Genomic DNA, 20,399 nt, shown 5'->3' with positions numbered 1-20,399 from the left:
CCGTGGAGCAGCACTGCGTCTCCCTTCCCTGCTCTCCCCAGGTCCACTGAGCAGCAGGGCTGCTGTCTTTCGATTTCTGTTATCAGCATATTTGAATGGTATTCTTTAACCCCTCAGAACTAATTCTAAGTTATAAAACTTTCCATTCTGTTCCTAGAATTCCAAGAATGTACAGTTATCCAGGCGGTTCCTACAGTCCCAGAAAATTCTATCTCAGACGTTCAAGATTCCAGACATCGCTGAGTAAGTCAGTGGAAGGTGTTGGAATGGGAAGGATGACCCAAAAGTTTTATATGTATTTGATCAGTGGATTTTATGGAAAAGGGACCTTCCGTTAACACAGGAAGTTCTCGTGATCAGAGTCTCATATTCAAAACAGATACCTAGTTCCCTGAAAGTGGCATCTCAGGTGGATAGGATTGTAAAGAGAGCTTCTGGTCTTTAGAAATCATTGAATACAGGAGTTGGGATGTTATGGTAAAGTTGTAAAAGACATTGGTGAGGCCAAATTTGGAATAATGTGTGCAGTTTTGGTCACCTAACTACAGGAAAGACAAAAAGAGTGGATGAGGGTAGGGCGGTGGATGTGATCTATTTGGATTTTAGTAAGGCTTTTGATAAGGTTCCACATGTAAGGTTAGTAAGGAAGATTCAGTCACTAGGAATTAGTAGAGAGATTGTGAGATAGGTTCAGAGGTGGCTGGGAGATAAACGGGAGAAAGTCATGGTGGACAACAGTCTGTCAGGATGGAAGCCTGTGACAAGCGGGGTGCCTCAGGGATCGGTGCTGGGTCCCCTATTGTTTATCATTTATAATAATGATTTGGAGGAGGGTGTGGTTAACTGGGTAAGTAAATATGAAGATGACATGAAAATAGGGGGAGTGGTGGATAGTGAGGAAGGTTTTCTTGGATTACAGGAGGATTTGGTTTGTTTGGAAAAGTGGGCTAACAGATGGCAGATGGAATTTAACGTAGACAAGTGCGAGGTGCTGCATTTTGGAAAAAATAACCAAAATAGGACATATGCAGTTAAGGGAATAGATAGACTAGACGTAAATAGACTCTTTCCCCTGAGGGCAGGGGAGGTTGGAACAAGAGGGCATAAGTTAAGGGTAAGGGGGGAAAACTTTAGGAGATATGTTAGAGGATGCTTCTTCACTCAGAGAGTGATGGCAGAATGGAATGATCTTCCAGAGGAGATAGTTGCGGCAGGGTCCCTTCTATCATTTAAGAGATGGTTGGAAGTGTACATGGATGTCAGGGGGTTGGAGGGTTATGGGCAGAGAGCAGGAGGGGGGAGCTGGTGGAGTTGTTCAAGTGAATCGGCACAGACTCGAAGGGCCGACTTGGCCTGTTTCCACACTGTAAACGGCTATATGGTTATATGGAAAGAGCGCAGAGAAGATTTACGAGGATGTTGCCCGGACATTCAGGGAAAGGTTAAACAGGTTGGGACTTTATTCCCTGGAGCGTAGAAGAACGAGGGGAAATTTGATCGAGGTATTTAAACTCATGAGGGGGGATAGACAGAGCAAATGTAGGACAGCTTTTTTCTACTGAGGGTCAGTGAGATCCAAACCAGAGGACATGGGTTAAGGGTGAAAGGGGAATGGTTTAGTGGGAACTTCTTCACCTAGAGAGTGGTGGGAGTGTAGAATGAGCTGAAGTGGGGAATGTGAGGGTCAATTTTAATTTTTAAAAAGAATTTGGCCAGGTCCTTGGATGGGAGAGGTATGGAGGGCCGTGGACCAGATACAGGTCAGTGGGACTAGGAAAGGTCGAAGGGGCCTGTTTCTGTGCTCTAATGTTCTATGGTTCATGATATTAGATGGAGCACAAAACATCAGGGCCATACGGTTAGCGTAGTGGTCAGCACAACGCTGTAACCGCGCCAATGACCCGCCTTCGTGTCCGGCACTGCCCATCAGGAGATTATACGTTCTCCCCGGTTTTGCGTGGGTTCCCTCTGGGTGCTCCAGTTTTCCCCCACCCTTCAATCAGGTGTAAATGGGCGAAACAGGTCTCGTGGGCAGGAAGGGCCTGTTATTTTCATTCTTTCCCCAACTGGCCTTTTACTGATTCTCCCACAATAAACAACTTATTTTAATACAGATCTCAGTGGAGGGGACAGGGCCCTAAGCCCAAACAAGCAGCCCCCCTCCCCCCAAAATCCATTTCACAGGGAAAGGAGTGAATCAATACCAAATACAATGTTGCTTAATTTCCCACAAACAGACCAGGAAATTGGCGGATTGAAGTGGAATTCGATGAGTTGCCGATGTCGAGAGTGTCAAGCGAATTTGAGGTCAAGGAATTTGGTGAGTAGTAATATTTTGTGGGGGGAGAGGGAGAGAAAGGGGGGAGAGGGAAAGAGGTGGGGGAGTGGGGGGAGAGGGGGAGTGGTAAGGGGAGTGGAGAAAATTTAAATTCAAATAAAACCTAGAAGTTTCTTAATTCTATTACAAAAAGGTTTCACTGTTTTACATAGCCAAGTAGAGTGCAAGAGAAAGCCAACTTGCTTATGGCACCTGTTACGAGCCCAAAGGGCCCCAAAACGCAGCAGCAAAAGACATTCACCATGATAAGTAGTTACTTAAACAAAAGTTGTTTTTAGTTATCTTTAAACATAAAAATTGAATCAAACTTTAACTTATCACTATTAACTTAACTACCCAATTTAACCCCCTTCTAATTCTAAGCGCACGTGAATGTAATGTGTGTGTAAATTTAAGAAAAGTTCTTTGGTTCACAGTTCAATCTCACTTCTCATTCTTCTAAGTTCTCTGGATGCAGGCAATTCTTATACTGTGCACAGAATTTAACATGTATAAAGTTCACCAGGCTTTGGTGCTTGAAAGGTAAATGTTTACTGCTCAGGAAAGTTCTTGTAGGTTTGCAGAGAGAGATGTATTGTTCCAGGATTTCCACAACTGAGGTACTACCATCAGTCACCTCAATGTCTTACTAGTGAAACTTGCCCCCTCAGGGTTCTCCAGATGATAAGCTCCTTCTTTCAGGCTAGCACAGAGTTCCTTTCTGTTCTGCTTATTCCGAGAAACATCAGACAGATAGCACTTCCAGCCATCCGCCACGCTGGAGCTTCTGTTTCAGTTCCAACAAGCTTCTCCTGGCTGACACTGTTCCAGCTGTGTGTCTCTCTCTCCATTTGAGATACCAACTGCCAGCAACATGTCCTTCCCTCTCTCACTTGCAGATGTGCCCGGCCCCCACCTTCTCCAGTAAACAATAGGAGTTAGTCTTCTGCTCCCATCTGTTGTTTTAGGTAAGCAAACCTCTCAATGACCTTTGAGTGAGCACCTTGCAGAAAGGTCAGAAGCCTTGTAAAAATGTTCAACACAGATGACCTGTCTCCAGTCCATTTATTTCATGACATCATTTCAATTAGCACCTACTTGTGAAAGGTGCATAGCATTCTCCATAGTTTCTGTAAAGTCACTGAATATGAATTCTTCAGTATTTCAAATAGTATCTGTTTTAAAGTGTGTGTATGTAACCTACTCTAATTTTACCAATTTATCTCCAAAATACATCTACAAATATTACATCACACGCCTAAAACATAAATCCGAAGAAATCTGAGATGTTCGCTTTATTACAGAATGAAAGGTTTAAGATGGAAATTTATAAATATAAATTAAAATGGGAAAAGATTTATCTATTTCTATTTCTCAAGATGGTTGGATGGCTATACATGAGGATAGTATGACTAAAATTTTAAATGTAAGGTATAGATTGGTTCATTATAATTATATTTAACTCCTGAGAAGTTAACGAAATATAAGTTTATTTTTTTGTAAGGGAAGGTTGAGAATCACTGCTCTAGACCCAATTATTATTGAAATATTTTGCTCAAGAAAAATGGTCATTGGCCCATTTCCTTGGGAGTTAGTGCTCATAACGAGTCAATTAGGGACAATTAAAATGGTGGTTTTCAAACCTTTTTCTTTCCACCCACACACGAATCACAGAGCATCGTTGGCTTAGGGAATACTTAAAGTAGGATGTGAGTGGAAAGAAAAAGGTTGAGAAGCCCCCGCTCTACAGGGAACGAAGTCTGGGCAGGGCGAGAGACATTATCAAAGGAGCAACACCCCCGAATCACGGGCCATTCACTCTTCTCCCACCGGGCAGATGCGATGGGGGCCTTGACTTAGGCACTAGTAGAAGAGCTTCTTTCACGAAGCTGTGACTATGTTGAGTGGGGCTGCACTCATATGGTGAAAAGAGTTCCTTTTTAGCAGATTGTTGTAGAACGTGGTCGCTGATGGCACATGTTTTACTGGAATGTATGCATTGCTATTTTTAACTTCTGGCCGTTGCTGGCTGTATCTCATTGGCTGGTTACTGGTACAATGAAGTGAATCGTAATTATCACCATTAATTAAAGAAGGATGTGAGAGAAGGTTCAGAGGAAAGATTCTGGGAATGAAAGGGTCACCAAACGAGGGACGTTTAACACCTCTTGACCTGTACTCGTGGAATTTAGCAGGACGAAGAGGGGGACCTCACTGAAACATTTTGACAGGGCGGACGGAGTAGATGTTGTGGTCGGGGGAGTTGAGGACAGGAGGGCGCCACTTCTGGATTGAAAGGCATCCACTCAGAATGGAGATGCGGAGGAATTTCTTCAGCCTGGAGGGCAGTGAATTTGTTGCCACAGACGGTTGTGGAGGCCGAGTCATTGGGTGCATTTAAGGCAGAGAGTGACAGGTTCTCGATGAGCCAGGGGCACCAAAGGTTATGGGGAGAAGGCTGGGCAATGGGACTGAGTGGGGAAATGGATCAGCTCATGATGGAATGGTGGGGCAGTCTTGATGGGCTGAATAGCCTATTTCTGCTCCTATGTCTTATGGTCTTGTTTCGTTAATTATTGCTAAATGCCCCGATCATTCTGAGTACACCCTCAATAATGAGAGTACTGATAAGAACTGTCAATTCCAAACAGTTTCAAATCTACTATTCTTCTTTCAAAGTTCTGCCGAGCTTCAAAGTGGAAATACTCTCAACAGAGAATTATTTCCAGATATCCAGAGAAGATTTCCAATTCAAAATCACAGCAAGGTACGTGAATTCTGCATTTACCTGGTGTTTTGACACCTCTTTTTATTACATTTTTAATTTTTCAAAATTTCGACAGACAGGTCATTTCAGCCCACGAACCAGTGCTGCCAACTTTACACCCAACTAACCTACACCCCCAGTATGTTTTTGAACAGTGGGATGAAACTGCAGCCCCCCCAGAGGGAAAACCATGCAGACATGGGGAGAATGTACAAATTCCGTACAGACTGCGCAGGATCCGAATCCTGGACCCGATCACTGGCGCTGTAAAGGCGTTGCGCTCACCGCTACGCCAACCCTGCCGCCCTGTTGATCCTGATGAGATTCCAAAGTTGTACCGCATGCATCGGAACAGTCAAAATCAACCCGGATTGAATTTCCGGCCATTGGAATTTCTGGCCCATTTTGATCCTGCTGCCCAAATTGGCCACCTTAGCTTGTGCCATTTGGCACAAATTTCCTCCAAATTTTCCTCGCCATAAAATCATCCAAATCCTTTATTTAATTCAAGATTCAAGATCCTTTTATTGTCATGTAATACAAAAAAACCCTGTTATCTGTAATTCAAGCTTAAAATCAGTGCATCTCACCATTAGCTCACCAATCCACGCAACACACAACCTCAAGCAACCGGAAAATTCACTTATCCAGCATCCACCAATCCCGATATGGGCCGGATACCAGGGATTTTACTGTAATACAGAACAAATAATATTACACAAAATTGCCCTTCTCCCTGCCATTAGTGTTTACGAGAGAACAAGAGGCAAGAGAGTCCCTTCAGAGACCACTGTGTCCGTGGATTGGCTTCCAGAGCCCCCGCAGTCCCTACAGCCGCACAGAGCTTGAATCTTCAGACTCCTGTTATGAAATGCCGACCGTTCTCTGTCTCCCGTGGATGTTGCTCGACCTGCTGAGTGTTCCTCCAGCAGGTTGTCCCCCCGGGTTTAGCGTAGAGACTGGGCCTGCTGCACACTGATCCTGAGCTGGCTTCAACCTGATGCCACTTCGTTTTCTCCACCTCCCCCCCTTCGTCAGTACCCATTAACTTCCCTCATTCACCCCCCCCCCCCACCATTTACCTGCTGTTTTGACACCTCTTTTTATTACATTTTTAATTTTTCAAAATTTCGACAGACAGGTCATTTCAGCCCACGAACCACTCCACCCTCAAATTCTACCCCTCGCCCACACACAAGCTAGAGTACCCTCCTGCCAGCACACCCTCACCAGAGGTACAGGTGCAGGTCGAGTAGCCCTTATCCAAAATGCACAGGAGCAGAAGTATTTCGGATTTGGGATTGTTTTGGATTTTGGAATAATGCATTGAAGGTATCAGCTGATAAACAACAAACATCAGGTGAGTTTCAGTCTCCACCTACAATGCTGCGTTTGATCAAAAGATTTTCATTTTTTTCATTATGATAATGATGTTGGTCATGTTAGACTCAAACACGGCATTTTAAGTGGAGATGAATTTCAGATTTCGCACGAAAATAGTGTTTTGTACTAACCTTGATTCAAAAACATTTCGGCATGTATATACTTACACACACTCAGATTCACACACACACACACAATCACACTCAGACACACACTCATTCATACAAACACAATCACACTCAGACAGACACACACACCCAAACCCAAACACACACACACACACACACACACCTGCCACCCCTTCGACCCCGACCTGTCTGTGTGGATTTTGAAGGTCCACCCTTTGTCCGTATGAGTTCTCCCCACTACTGCGGGCACCTCAGTTCCCTCCCGGATCACAAAGATGTGAGGTAATTAGCCACTTTTAATTGGTCCATGAGAGAGGTAAATCTTGTGGAGGGGGAGGAGATGGGGGAGGGGGAGGAGATGGGGGAGGGGGAGGAGATGGGGGAGGGGAGGAGATGGGGGAGGGGGAGGAGATGGGGGAGGGGGTGGAGATGTGAGATGGGAACACGAGGAGAAGATGGGACAAGTGTGAGTGTCAATGATCAGCGTGGTTTGGGTGGAGAAAAGGATCCAATTCCATCCTGTCTGCCTCCATTAACTCACTGTCTGGCCCCTCACATTGCTGAAGACTCACATTGAGGGATGGATGGAGATCTGGCCTCCACAGACCTTGTCCGAGACCTGCCTTCGACTCTCACTTTCCGTAACCACACGGTTTTCTTGCTGTAAAGCAACAAGGCCAAACGTTCAGTTCAACCAGCATGTCTCCCAGATGCTACAGTTGTAATTTACGTTACAAAAATGCTGGAGAAACTCAGCAGGTCACACAGAGTTCTTTACGGCCAAGATACATAAGCGGTGTTTTGGGCCCGAGTCCTTCGTCAAGATTTTCTCAACCTATCATCGTTCTTGGTGAAGCAACACTTCACCGTCCTGAATGTCAACTCTTCGGAAGACTTGTTCTGGGGCCTGCACATCGATGCAATCACGAAGAAGGCTGGCCAGCAGTCACAGATCAGAGAATAGGCAAAAAAAGCACCGTGAGTAATGCATGTAGATCTAGCAATGAGGATGGTTGGTAGCAAACTGGCGCCATTTGAGCGTCAGAGCCCCAAGCGGGTGAGTGAGGTCAGATGTGGAGTTTTCCACTCGTGGCGTCGTGTTGGCGCTCAAAAGTTTCAGATTATGGAGCACCGGATAAGGGGTACTCAACTTGTATGATGTTTGAGGGGCATTTAGACAGACGTGTGGACAAGAAATCCGTGGCATCACTAGGGTTGGTGTCACCCAGTGCGGTAACTCATGACATTGCCCCCCACCAACTTTCTCCTGTCCCAGACTATAGAGAGATCTAAGTAATATTTTTTGTACTAATGTTTCTTGTACATCGCAATTCCTGTGGATCACTGAATGTAACGGCGACAGTAGTGAGATAAACAACCAGCAAAATTAAAATTACACCTTTAAATTACAATGTCATTCACATGGCCTAACCATATTTACATCATTTCATGTGGTTAATGTGAAACATTGGTAAGAAAACATTATTCAAACTTACAACATTATTAGTAACTGAGCGAAAACTTGTTTGATTTTTCTCCTTCTTTTCCTTTAACCACGACTTCATTCTCAAAAATGTTCTTCATACTGATTCACAAATACTAATTCCCACACAGTTGTCACTAAAACACCAGAAAATTTGACAAAAGCTGCCACTGTAAAAACCCCGGCAGCAACAAAAACAACAGTGCTTGCTGGTTTTCGTGCGCAGATGAAACCACATGATTCGAAGTGTCGTTGACATTGGGGAATAACAACAGATCTGACCGGAGCCCACTAGAAGGTCCAAAAAGTAAATGAGCATCGAGTTTTAGCTTCGTAGGTGTATTGATACATGGGATGAACAAAAATTTTTTTTGTTGTTATAACAAACGACAGGGATATTTTTATAAAAAGTAATAAATTTCTGCTAAAGCACTGCAGAAAAATTTTATAGACAGTTATTTTGGTGTCACCCCCTCTAATGGTGTCTCCCGGTGCGGTTTGCACCCTCCCGCCTTAATGCCAGTGCAGGAAGGAGTTCGGACAAAATACAGGTAAAGGGGCCTAGCCCAGAACTCCGACTAGGTAAGCACAGGTGGGTTGGGCCGAGGGGGCTCTTCCCCCTGCAATTACTCCTCGTGGGAGTTTGGCTGCAGATTCCAGTGACCGCGGCCGCTCCTTCAGCAAGTCTCACCCTCCCCTGCCCTTCTCTCGCAGGCATACCTATGGCGAGCCAGTGAACGGGATGGCATACGTGAGATTCGCCATCATCATGGAGGGCAAGGACAAGCTCTACCTCCGAGGCCTGGAGCAGCAGCTCCAGGTGGGTAATCTGACCGTTCATGTTCGTCGTGGAGAGGTGCAGGTGGGTTGCTGCACGCTGGGGAGGTGTGGAGGAGATGCACTGGCTCAAAGCTCTCAGTCATGGTGAGTGGCTGGATCTCTGGCCTGGAGATTCAGAGGGGAACATGAGATGAGAGTTTATTGTCATGTAATAGTACAGAACATGCAATATTATACAAAATTGCCTTCTGCTTACTGTAAGGCAGATAAAGAGCCATCATTAGTGTTGCCCAGCACCCCTTACAGTACGAGAGAAAGAGAAGCAAAAGAGAGTCCCTCAAGAGACACTGAGTGTCCATGGATTCACCTCCAGCTGCTCCCCCAGCCTCTGCAGCCGCACGGACTCCCATTCAATGCATTAGCCACCCGAGCTCCTCGGCAAAATCAGGAAGCCTTCAGGTCCTTTGGGAGCCCTTCTTGCCTCTTGAATCCCAGATCGGATACCTGATTCTTGTGAACCAGACCTCAGCATCCTGTGTGAGTCCGCCGACCGCAGAACACCAACCCCCGCCCCCCCCAACCCCCACCACAGCCTACGTTGGCCCCACATCCCCACCTCCCCCCCTGCTGGTCTGCCGCCACCGTTGTCTCCTCTGCTTCTATTTCTAAATGGGGAATGTGTGAGGTGGGGTGGGGGGTGGATGTTTCTTCCCATTCTTGGTTCCCTGTGCCAGTCCACTGTTCTGCTGGAATCTGGATCCCCTCATGATACGTTGCCTGGCATCTTGTGCACAGACCTTCGTGGCTGCAGAAATTTAAAATGAAACACCATCGGCTCTTTGAGGCCCGTGCAGAGCCATCGGCAGCAGTACCAGGCAGTCGGACCCTGAGGAGCATCCCAGCTCTCTGGAGAAGGCCCATTACAGCAACTCCTGCAAGGCCACCATTACTCTTCTCGGTGCAGGAAGACACTGGGATCAAGTTGCGCTCTCTTGCCCAAGAAATAAATGCACATGATCTATTTGTGGATTTGGGCAAGGTCTTAAACAAAAACGTCTGCAGATTCTGGGGTCAAGGGCAGTCCACTCGACTCCAGCGGCGGCCGACCATTTCGATTCCACGCCCCACGGCCTCACGCACTGTCAAAAGTGAGGTTACCCACAAATTGGCGAACAACACCACATTTTCCATCTGGGCATGCTCCAGCCTTAACATTGACCTCCAGTTTCCACTAAGGGGAGGTGAGTTACAAGCCAGAGGTCGTGTATTAAGGGTGAAAGAGGAAAAGGTTAAGGGGAACATGAGGGGGAACATCTTCACACAGCCACTTTCAGGTGGCCAGAATACCCGAATGTAAAGCCACCTAAAATACCCGAATGTGGCTGTCAGGAGGCCACCTGAAAGCGGAGAACCCGTCCTCGAGGAGCACTTACTCAACCCACCTTGGGGAGGTATATTCTCTGCTTCCGAGCACTCCCCCAGGCACATGAAAGCAACAAGGTAAAGCGGCCAGCACCTTTCAGATGCCTAGCAGGAGGCAGGCTGATGACAGTCAGCCAGTGACCCAACTCCCCTGACAGCCCCCCCACCCCCCACAGCTGCTTGACAAGCCCCCCAGCGCAGGACTACAGGGCTGGGGTGGCCGGCTCGGGACGTCAGGGCTGGGGCAGCCAGCACAGGACTTTGGGGCAGGGGTGGCCACCCCAGCCTTGATGTCCTGAGCTGGCTACCCCAGCTGTGTAGTCGCACACCGGCCACCCCAGCCCCAGGAGCCGGCGTTTGCTCCGCGGCACCTCTCCCTGCTGTGGACCTTTCAGGTCAGCCCCAGGAGCTGGCATTTACTCCGCGGCACCTCTCCCTCCTGTGGACCTTACAGGTGGCAGGACAGCACCTTCAGCGCCCACAACCGCAGCTGGCTCCGGAGCCACATTTCTCAGGCAAAACCACCTGAAAGAGTTGAGCGGTCAGAGTGAGGAACGAGCTGCCAGCTGAGGTGGTGAATGTGTCCACAATTTTGACATATAATAAAAATTTGGACACGAACATAGAGACAAGAGGCGTATGTGGGCCGGAGAGGGTCCGTTACAGCAACTCCTGCATGGGACAAGGCAGAATAATAGTTCGACAAAGGCTTTGATGTGCTGAAGGGTTTGTTTCGGTGCTGTCGTGTTCAATGGTTTAATCCAGTGGTTCTCAACCTTTTTCTTTCCCTATGCCATCGATGCTTCAGGTGGGATGTGAGTGGGAAGGGAAGGTTGAGAATCACTGTCTTAATCGTACACAGTTCACTGTTTATGTGCACAGTTTCAGAACTCCAAAGGAAATGGGCCAATGACAATTTTTCTCAAGCAAAATATTTCAGTAACAATCGTGTCAAGAGCAGTGGTTCTCAATCTTTGTCTCCCACTTGCATCCCACCTTAAGCGATCCCGTACTAATCACAGAGCCCCGATGGCGTAGGGATGACGTAAAATGGAAAGACAAAGGTCGAGAACCACTGCCCTGGAAGCCGCATGACTTGCTGACTTTCTCCGAAACGTTTGTGCATTGCTCTACAATCGAAAGGTCTGCAGACTTTCCTGAGTCGCTTAACAAAGTCTGCGTCGGGCACGAGCAGGGAGTAACATCCAATATCTGTCAGTTCAACAACAGCGCATGCCACAGGATTAAAATCCAGGTTGAAACAGCGAGTGAGAATTGGTCACTGCACAGATTTATTCTTACTTGCAGGTAAAGGAAGGCGAAACGCTATGCATTCTGAAAACAGAAAGTATATTGCAAAACATCAGAAATTTGGAAAATATACAAGTCCTTGTGGGGCTCCATCTGTATGTGGCAGTGACAGTTTTTGAAACAGCCAGTAAGTAACAACATGTTCACCACATTCAGTTCTAGTCGCCTCATTACAGGAAGGATGTGGAGGCTTCAGAGAGGGGGCAGAAGAGATCCGCCTGGTTTGGAAAGCGTGTCTGATGAGGCACGGTTAACAGAGCTGGGGCTTTTCTCTTTGGAAGGATGAGAGGTGATTTAATAGAGGTTCACAAGATTATGAGAGGCGTAGATAGGGTGGTTTTACCAGTGAAGGGGGAAAGTTTAGGGGAGACGTCAGAGGTTGTTTTTTCTTTGTTACATGGAGCGGGGCGGTGGGTGGTGCCTGGAATGAATTGGCGGAGGTGGTGGCGGAAGCTGGGTCAATAGGGACATTTGGAAAATTATGGGGGTGGTGCAGTTAGTGGGATGCCATTACAGCGCAAGTGACCCAGGCTGTATGTAAGGAGTTTGTACGTTCTCCACATGTCTACATGGGTTTTCTCCCACTCTCCAAATACGTTGGAAGTTAACTGATGTACTTGTGGGGCATGGGCCCATGGGCTGAACAGGTTGCTACGCCGCTGTGCGTCTATATTTACATTTTAAACATTTACAATATAATATAATGTCACCCCAAAACAAGGAGTCGTCTTACATGCCAAGTATCAAATCTGAACATTAACAGTGGAGTCTCAGCGCTCCCCCGTGGGATCCATCCACCCAGTCTGACTGTCTTGGCTCTATACACAGGCTTTAAACAACCTGTTACAGGGGCCGACAGTAGTTTATTTTAAAAGAGGCTCATAAAATTTAAACCTTGACTGGGTAATTCGCTTTTTAAAATTACATTTAATATTTTAATTTTGACCTACTTTTTAAAAGAAATTTTATTTCTTCTTAAATTAAGCAAACAGATTGGTAACAGGCCGTTTCGGCCCAATGAGTCCATGCCGCCCTACTTACACCCCTTATTCCTACACCCCCAGTATGTTTTGAACCCCGGAGAAAACCCGCACAGAGACAGAGAGAACGTGCACACTCCTCACATGCAGCATGGGCTTTGAACCCCGTTAACCAGCACTGAAACGGTGTTGCACTAACTGTTATATCAACTCTCCGCTAGTCAGCGGGATGGTTACTAAAGGATTATTGGGTTAGTAACACTTGGGGTCATCTTATACAATGAGTAGAGCTCAAAACACAGAGTTACAGAGAGAGAGAACAGTTGGTATGGAGTAAAAGGCCTGTGTGGGGTTCATTCAGAAACCTGGTAACAGCGGGAAATGAACTGTCTGAATCAGGGGGTGGGTGATCTCCTGACAGGAGGGGGCTAAAGAGAGAGGGGCCGGGGTAGGGTGGCTCTTTGAGTGTGTTGGCTGGTTTTCCGAGGCAGTATAAGCAGGGTTAATGCAGGGGAGGGGAGTGTGCAATGGAGAGGAGGGGGGGTATGCAATGAAGGGGAATGTGTGAAGGAGGGGAAGGGTATGCGATGGAAGGAGGGGGGTGTGACGGAGGGGACGGGGGTGTGTGACAGAGGGGACGGGAGGTGTGCGACGGAGGGGAGGGGGTGTGTGACAGAGGGGGGGGCTGTGACAGAGGGAAGGGGGTGTGCAACGGAAGGGAGGGGGTGTACAACAGAGGGGAGGGGGTGTGTGACGGAGGGGAGGGGAGTGTGTGACAGAGGGGAGGGGATGTGCAATGGAGGGGAATGTGTGATGGAAGGGAGGGGAGGGGAGTGTGTGATGGAGGGGAGGAATAAGTGCAATGGAGGGGAGGGTGTATGTGATGGAGGGGAGGGGGTGTACAATGGAAGGGAGGGGGTGTGTGACAGAGGGGAGAAGGGTGCGACAGAAGGAGGGGGTGTATGACGGAGGGGAGTGGAGGGTTTGATGGAGGGGAGGGGGTGTGCAAAGGTAGGGAGAGGAGGTGTGCGACGGAGGGGAGGGGGTGCAATGGAGTGGAGGGGGTGTGCAACAGAGGGGAATGTGTGATGGAAGGGAGGGGAGGGGAGTGTATGATGGAGGGGGTGTGTGATGGAGGGGGTGTGTGATGGAGGGGAGGGATAAGTGCAATGGAGGGGAGGATGTATGTGATGGAGGGAAGGGGAGTGTACAATGGAAGGGAGGGGGGTGTGTGACAGAGGGGAGAGGGGAGTGCGACAGAGGGAGGGGGTGTATGATAGAGGGGAGTGGAGGGTTTGATGGAGGGGAGGGGGTGTACAACAGTAGGGAGAGGAGGTGTGCGACGGAGGGGAGGGGGGTGCGATGGAGTGGAGAGGGGTGTGTGATGGAGGGGAGAGGGTATGAAACAGAGGGGAGGGGTGTGAAATGGAGGGGGGTTGTGAAACGGAGGGGAATGTGTGAAGGAGGGGAGTAGGGTGTGTGATGGAGGGGAGGGGAGTGTGATGGAGGGGAGGGAGTGTGTGATGGAGGGGAGGGGGTGTGCGACAGAGGGGAGGGTGGTGTGTGATGGAGGGGGTGTGTGATGGAGGGGAGGGATAAATGCAATGGAGGAGATGGGAATGTGATATGGAGAAGAGGGAGAGGGGAGGGAGGCGCACGATGGTGGGGAGGGGTTGTGTGGCGGGGAGAGGGTGTGAATCAGAGGGGAATGTGTGACAGAGGGGAGGAGAGGGGAGGGGGGACGCACGATTGAGGGGAGGTGTTGTGTGATGGAGGGGCCTTGATGTGGGGCCTTGAAAGGGCTCAAGCCAAAAATGTTGCTAAATAAAGTGCGCTGTATGATCTTCTGAGTTTCTTCAGCATTGTGTTTTTATCATCTTATTAGGAGCGTGTGACAGCTCGTGTCCTGGACTCATTGGAATTTAGGAGAACTGGGGGGTGGGTTCTCATTGAAACGTTTTGAATGAAGGCTTGGACAAAGTAGATGTGGAATGGTTGTTCCCCACAGTGGGAGAGTCCCTGAAAAGAGGGCACAACTTCAGGATTGATGGGTGTCCGCTTAGAACAGAGATGCAGAGGAACTTCTTCAGTCTGAGGGTGGTGAATCGGTGCAACGTTGCCATTGGTGGTTGTGGAGGTCGGGTCGTTGGGTGTACTTAATGCAGAGATTGACAGGTTCTTGATTAGCCAGAACAGGAAAGGTTATGGGGAGAAGGCTGAGTGGGGAATTGGATCAGCTCATGGTGGTGCAGACTTGATGGGCTGAATGGCCTATTTCTGCTCCAATATCTTGTGGACTTGTAGTCTTAATTAAAATGGTGTTAAATCTTTGAAACAAAATCTTTAATACAACAAATGCGGCTGTTGTTCTGCTGCAGGTGGAGAGATGGAGGAACTGGAGATCAGCAACATACAGTTTGTTACCTCGCCCTATGTTATCGACCTGTCACGGACACCCAGCTATTTCGCACCACATGTCCCATTCACCGTGCTGGTACGTGTCCCTGCTTCCGTCCAGATGCCTGTTCAGCTTGCCCGGAGAGGCATGGCTCTGGCCGTGAGGCTTGTGGTCAGTCGGGTGGGAGGTCCTAGACATGATGCCTCGGTGAATCACGGCACGGTGGCTGTGTGTGTGGTGGGGTGGGGAGGAGGGAGAGGCACTGCCTCGCAGGCCCCCTATCCTGGGTTCGATCCCGAACTCCGTCGAGGTGCGCGCGCGTGTGTGTGTGTGTGTGTGTGTGTGTGTGTGTGTGTGTGTGTGAGTAATGTGTGTGTGTATATGTGTGATGTGTATGTGCGTGTGCACGTGAATTATATGTGTGTGTACATGAGTGATGTGTGCACGTGTGCATATGAATTATGTGTGTATTTGTGAGTGATGTGTATGCATGCGTGTTTACATGAGTGATGTGTGTGTATGGGTATGCATGCATGAGTGTGCGTGTGTTTGCACATGTGTGCATGCAAGTGTGTTCATGTGCAATAATCCATGTGCATGCATGTGTGTGTACACACATGTATGTACCTGTGGCTGTCCATGTGGGGATGTGCATGTGTGTGAGTCCATGTATGTGCCCGTGGGCAAATCCTTGCATGTACGTTTGGGCCCCAGTGTATATTTGTGCATGTGCACGGAGTTGGAACCTTCTCCCTCTGACCCCCAGATGCTCCAGTCATGCACCCACATCCTGGAGAGGTGCAGGTCAGTGAATGGCTGGTGTATATTGACCTCCATTCCCCCAACAAACTCAACTTAGGAACTTACTTTCTGTATTTGCAGTCAGTTTGCTTACATTTCTTTATTTTTTTCTCCCTGTGTACATTAGATAGGGGTTTCTTTGCACTACCAATAAGTGGCAATTCTGCCACGCCCACAGGGAAAAGAATCTCAGGGTTGTATGTGACGTCATGTATGTACACTAACCATAAACCTGAATCCTTTCACTGTCGTTGAAAGTTCCGATGTGTCCTGACAAATTCAGATTTATGGTCAGAGTACATACGCGATGTCACGTACAACCCTGAGATTCTTTTACCTGCGGGGGCGGCAGATGTCGGGCAGAGTAAATTGTACTAAGAAAAAGATACAAGAGAGAGAAATTTAAACAAAGAAAGAAATGTAAATAAACTGACTGTGCAAATGCAGAAAATAAATATCCAGAAATAAATCATGTGCAAAGTAAGAGCCCTTAAATTAGTCTTCAATCGAGACTTTTTTCTTGGAGTCTGATGGTGGAGGGGGAGCAGCTGTTCCTGAACCCGGTGGGTGCGAGTCTTGGGCCACCTACACCTCTTTCCTGAAGGCAGCAGCAAGTACAGAGCGTGCGCTGGGTGGTGTGGATCCTTGATGATCGCTGCTACCCTCTGACGGCAGCATTCCCCCTAGATGAACCCGACGGTGGGGGAGAGTTTTGCCTGTGATGTCCTTGGGCTGCGTCCACTACCTTTTGCAGGGCTTTACACTCAGGGGTATTGGTGTCCCCCAACCCAGACAATGATGCAGCCAGTCAGCACACTTTCCACCACACCTCTGTAGAAATTTGCCAGTGTTTCCGATGTCACACCAAACCCCCACAAACCCCTGAGGAAGTAGAGACGTTGACGTCCCTTCTTCACAATGATATTAGTGTGTTGGGCCCAGGGAAGATCCTCCGAGATGGTGAATATCAAGAATTTAAATTTACTCACCCTCTCCACCTCTGATCCCCCAATGATCACTGGGTCATACATATCTGGTTCTCCCTTCCTGAAGTCAACAATCAGCTCCTTGATTTTGGTGACATTGAGTGCGAGGTTGCTCTTGGTGCACTGATCGACCAAGTCTTCAATCTCCCTCCTGTAAGCTGACACATCTTCCCCTTTCATACAACCACAACCGTGGTATTGTCAGAAAATTTGTAGACGGTGTTACTGTCATGAGAACACAGGACATAGGAGCAGGAGTCAGCCATCTGGCCCTTCCAGCCTGCTCCAGCATTCAATGAGACCCTGGCTCATCTCCTCCAACCTGCCTTTTCCCCATATGCCATAATTCCCCTTCAATGTAAAAATCTACCAAACTTGTCTGAACTATCTTTACTGAGGTCACCTCCACTGTTTCAACGGGCAGCGAATTCCACTGATTCACCGCCCGCTGGGAAATCTCCATCCTGAATCTACTCCCCTGGATCTTGAGGCTATAATCCCTAGTTCTGGTCTCCCCCCACCAATGGAAGCAACTTACCTACCTCTATCTTATCCGTACCTTTCAGAATTTTATACGTTTACATAAGATCCCCTCTCATTCTTCTAAATTCCAGTGAGTACAGTCCCAGACGACTCGATCTCTCCTCATAGGCCAACCCCAGGATTCAACCTGATGACACTCCCCTGCACCGCCTCCAAAGCCAGTCCATCCTTCCTCAAGTCAGGAGACCAGAACCCCCCCCCCCCCCCCCCCAACTGTTCCTAAATTCAATCCCTCCAGCAACAAAGCTCAGCAGTTGTAGATATAGTGGTAGATACTGGCAAAGGTAGAAAGACTGCCTGCGGGATCTGTCTCGGCGGAGGCGAGAGCACTCGACTCTCCTTCCCCATGGAGCCGCAAAGCACTCCGAGCTGGGGCACGAGGCAGTGGCGCGGTTGAAGCATTGTTCCGAAGTGGTCCTCCCTCAGTTCCCCGGAACCCAGGCCTGCCTCACCTCTGCCTCTATTCTGCAGGTCCGCGTGTCGTATCCTGACGGATCGCCCGCTGCTCGCATTCCAGTGTACTTAGAGGGAAGAGAGCATCACGAGTCACGGGATAATGGACAAGCTATTCTGACAGTTTCTCCCCCGCTCAATGTTGAGGAGTTTGACATCAAGGTAAGAAAGCTCAGGATCAATGTTTCTTCCTTTAATGCATATCAATTCCAAAGATTCCTTTTATTGTCAAGTAATAATGTAGCAGTTAGCGCAACACTGTTACAATGGCAGTGACTGGGACCCAGGTTCGAATCCTGCACTGTCTGTAAGGAGTTTATACATCCTCCCCGTGTCTGCGTAGGTTTCCACCAGGGGTTCCGATTTCCTCCCACTGTTCAATATGTACCAGGGCCAATTAGATGCAATTGGACAGCACAGGCTCGTGGGCCGAAAGGTCCTGCTACCGTGCTGTACGTCTAAATTTAAATGTGATGTGGAGGATATACATGAACTTCTGCCCCGCCGTATGGCAAAGAAAGAGCCACCGCAAGCATTCCCTGGTGCCCCGGCCAACAGGAGAAAGAGAAGCAAAAGACAATCCCTTCGAGTGCCCGTGGATTTGTCCCCAGCGTGTGTGTGTCCCCTCCCCCCCCACCCCCACTGTGGCCTCTGCAGTCGCACGGACTCCTGGTGCATCCCCAATCAGAATTTCTTGTCAAGAGCACGTCTCACAGTTTGTGGCTTGGCGGCAGCGTCACAGGAACAACGCAAGTGGAAGAAGCACGCGGAGTTGAGTCGAGTTTCAAACCAGCTGATTTACTGATTCAAACCTGCGCGCTTAAAAGGTCCGCGCTGGTTCCCGTGGTCGGGTGGAAGTGATGCCAACTTCCTGTCCATTGTTTTTCCCCACGCTGAGAGCTCATGAGTGTGTCTCTGACTGCGGACACGATCACGACTGCTGGTGCCGATTCGCCTGATGCGTGGGCATATATCAAATTATTTTTAAAATAAATAAATAAATGTAAACATAGGAGAAGATGAGGCAGCGCCTGTGGTTCATTGTCCATTCGGGAATCTGATGGCAGACGGGAAGAAACTGTCCTCGTGCCATTGGGTGCTTGATTTCAGGCTCCTGTACCCCCTTCCTAAAGAGGGCAGGGCCTGGGTGGTGGGGATCCTTGAGGATAGAGGCTGCTTTCTTGAGAAGTCGTCTTAAGAAATTGTCAACCTGAGCTTCAGATCCGAACCTTCGACATGAGCCATGCCCGACACCCCTTCAGGGGCCCTTCTTGCCCTCAGCGCCCTCTTGAATCCCAGCTGCAATATCTGGTTCCCATGAGCCAGGCTCCAGCCGCCTGGTGTGAGCCCTTTAACCATGCCACCAGCTGCTCGTAGCCTTAGCTGATACCCTCGCTGGTCCGCTGCCATGCTCACTGTCCTGTAGGGTCATATCCTCTGCTTCTCCTTCCAACCAAGAGGTGTCCCCCCTGTTTCTAGTGCCCGGAGTCTGCAACCCCTCGTGGACTGCTGCCCAGCACCGGCACCGCCATCCTGGCCTCTGACCTCCATGATTGCCAGATTTTGAAACAAGTACACTGTCGGCCCCTTAAGCAAGCCACTTAAAGCCTGCGTGGAGCTATCAGCATCAATACCGGGCAGTAGGACCCAGCGGAGCAGTGCTGCATCTCCGCTCCCCTGGGTCTGCAGCTGCGGCAACACTGCCATTTTTTTCATGCCACTTGGTCAATTAACACTTCCACATGAGTCACAGAGATTCACGATTGAGTAACAGGGTCACGGAGGGGTCCTGACCAGTTACCACTCCAATCAACTCTCCCCAACAAATAAACCCAGGGGACCATTCAGAGCAGAAAATTAATCTGTTTATTTCCTATTGAATCATATTGATGTAAAAAAACAGACAAAACAGAGTTCCTCTGGACTACACTGCACACACAAACACAGCACATAACCATCTCATTCATGAGAACCATGGTTGCAGGATGCTGTTCATCAGTTTGTGGGAAGACGCTATTCCCCAGCCTGGCCATCCTGATTTTGATGCTCCTGTACCTCCTTCCTGATGGTTGTGGGTCAAAGAACCCGCGCGCTGGATGGAGAAGGGTCTTCGACCCTTTTCTGAGCCCTGTTTAAGCCACGCTCCTGGTGAGTGTTGACTGTAGAGAAAAGGAAGCCCCCAGCGATCTTCTCGGTCGCTTTGATGATCCTGTAGCGATCAACACTGTGGGCGGTGGTGAAGCAACAAAAAGCACAGGATATGCTATGAGCTGACCGGTTTAATGGCGTTCTTACAGTCGTTTAAAATATCTGAGATTTGCACACTCCCCGCACCATGTGACTCCCAGAAAAGGCGCAGATCCCAGAAGCCTTAGCATCATTAGTCCCGGGGAAACTGTCGAGAACTCCTGGGCCCGTGGAGACCCGCGACTCCAAAGCTCCAGTGAGGTAAGTTGTGGCTAGCCCACCACAATTCTCCACATTGGCATCCGGTCCAATGCTTTGCAGTTACCATCCCGGGCAGTGATCCAGCTGGCCAGAGCACTCCTGTAAAAGGTTGTCAAGACATGGGGGGGTGCGCTGGTAGCTTTGTCCCATCTCAATCTCATGAGGAAGTGCTGGCATTTCCCAATGAATGAGGAGGCGT

At 48.7% G+C, this 20,399-nt stretch overlaps 1 protein-coding gene across 1 annotated transcript in view; it reads left to right on the top strand.

Annotated features, from left to right (window-relative positions):
* c4 (complement component 4) overlaps positions 1–20,399 on the top strand; it is a 150,829-nt gene that overhangs the window by 18,721 nt on the left and 111,709 nt on the right. Inside the window, exons 5-11 of the mRNA XM_069919655.1 lie at positions 158–243; positions 2,238–2,320; positions 4,997–5,084; positions 8,793–8,898; positions 11,589–11,718; positions 14,950–15,065; positions 17,771–17,914. Of these exons, the coding sequence (XP_069775756.1) occupies positions 158–243; positions 2,238–2,320; positions 4,997–5,084; positions 8,793–8,898; positions 11,589–11,718; positions 14,950–15,065; positions 17,771–17,914 (753 nt within the window). The remainder of the gene's footprint in view (positions 1–157; positions 244–2,237; positions 2,321–4,996; positions 5,085–8,792; positions 8,899–11,588; positions 11,719–14,949; positions 15,066–17,770; positions 17,915–20,399) is intronic.

This window comes from Narcine bancroftii, chromosome 2 (genome assembly GCF_036971445.1).
Source record: "Narcine bancroftii isolate sNarBan1 chromosome 2, sNarBan1.hap1, whole genome shotgun sequence".
Classification (NCBI taxonomy): Eukaryota; Metazoa; Chordata; class Chondrichthyes; order Torpediniformes; family Narcinidae; genus Narcine; species Narcine bancroftii.
Note: the sequence above shows the minus strand (reverse complement) of the source record. Positions and strands in the feature narration are given on the sequence as shown.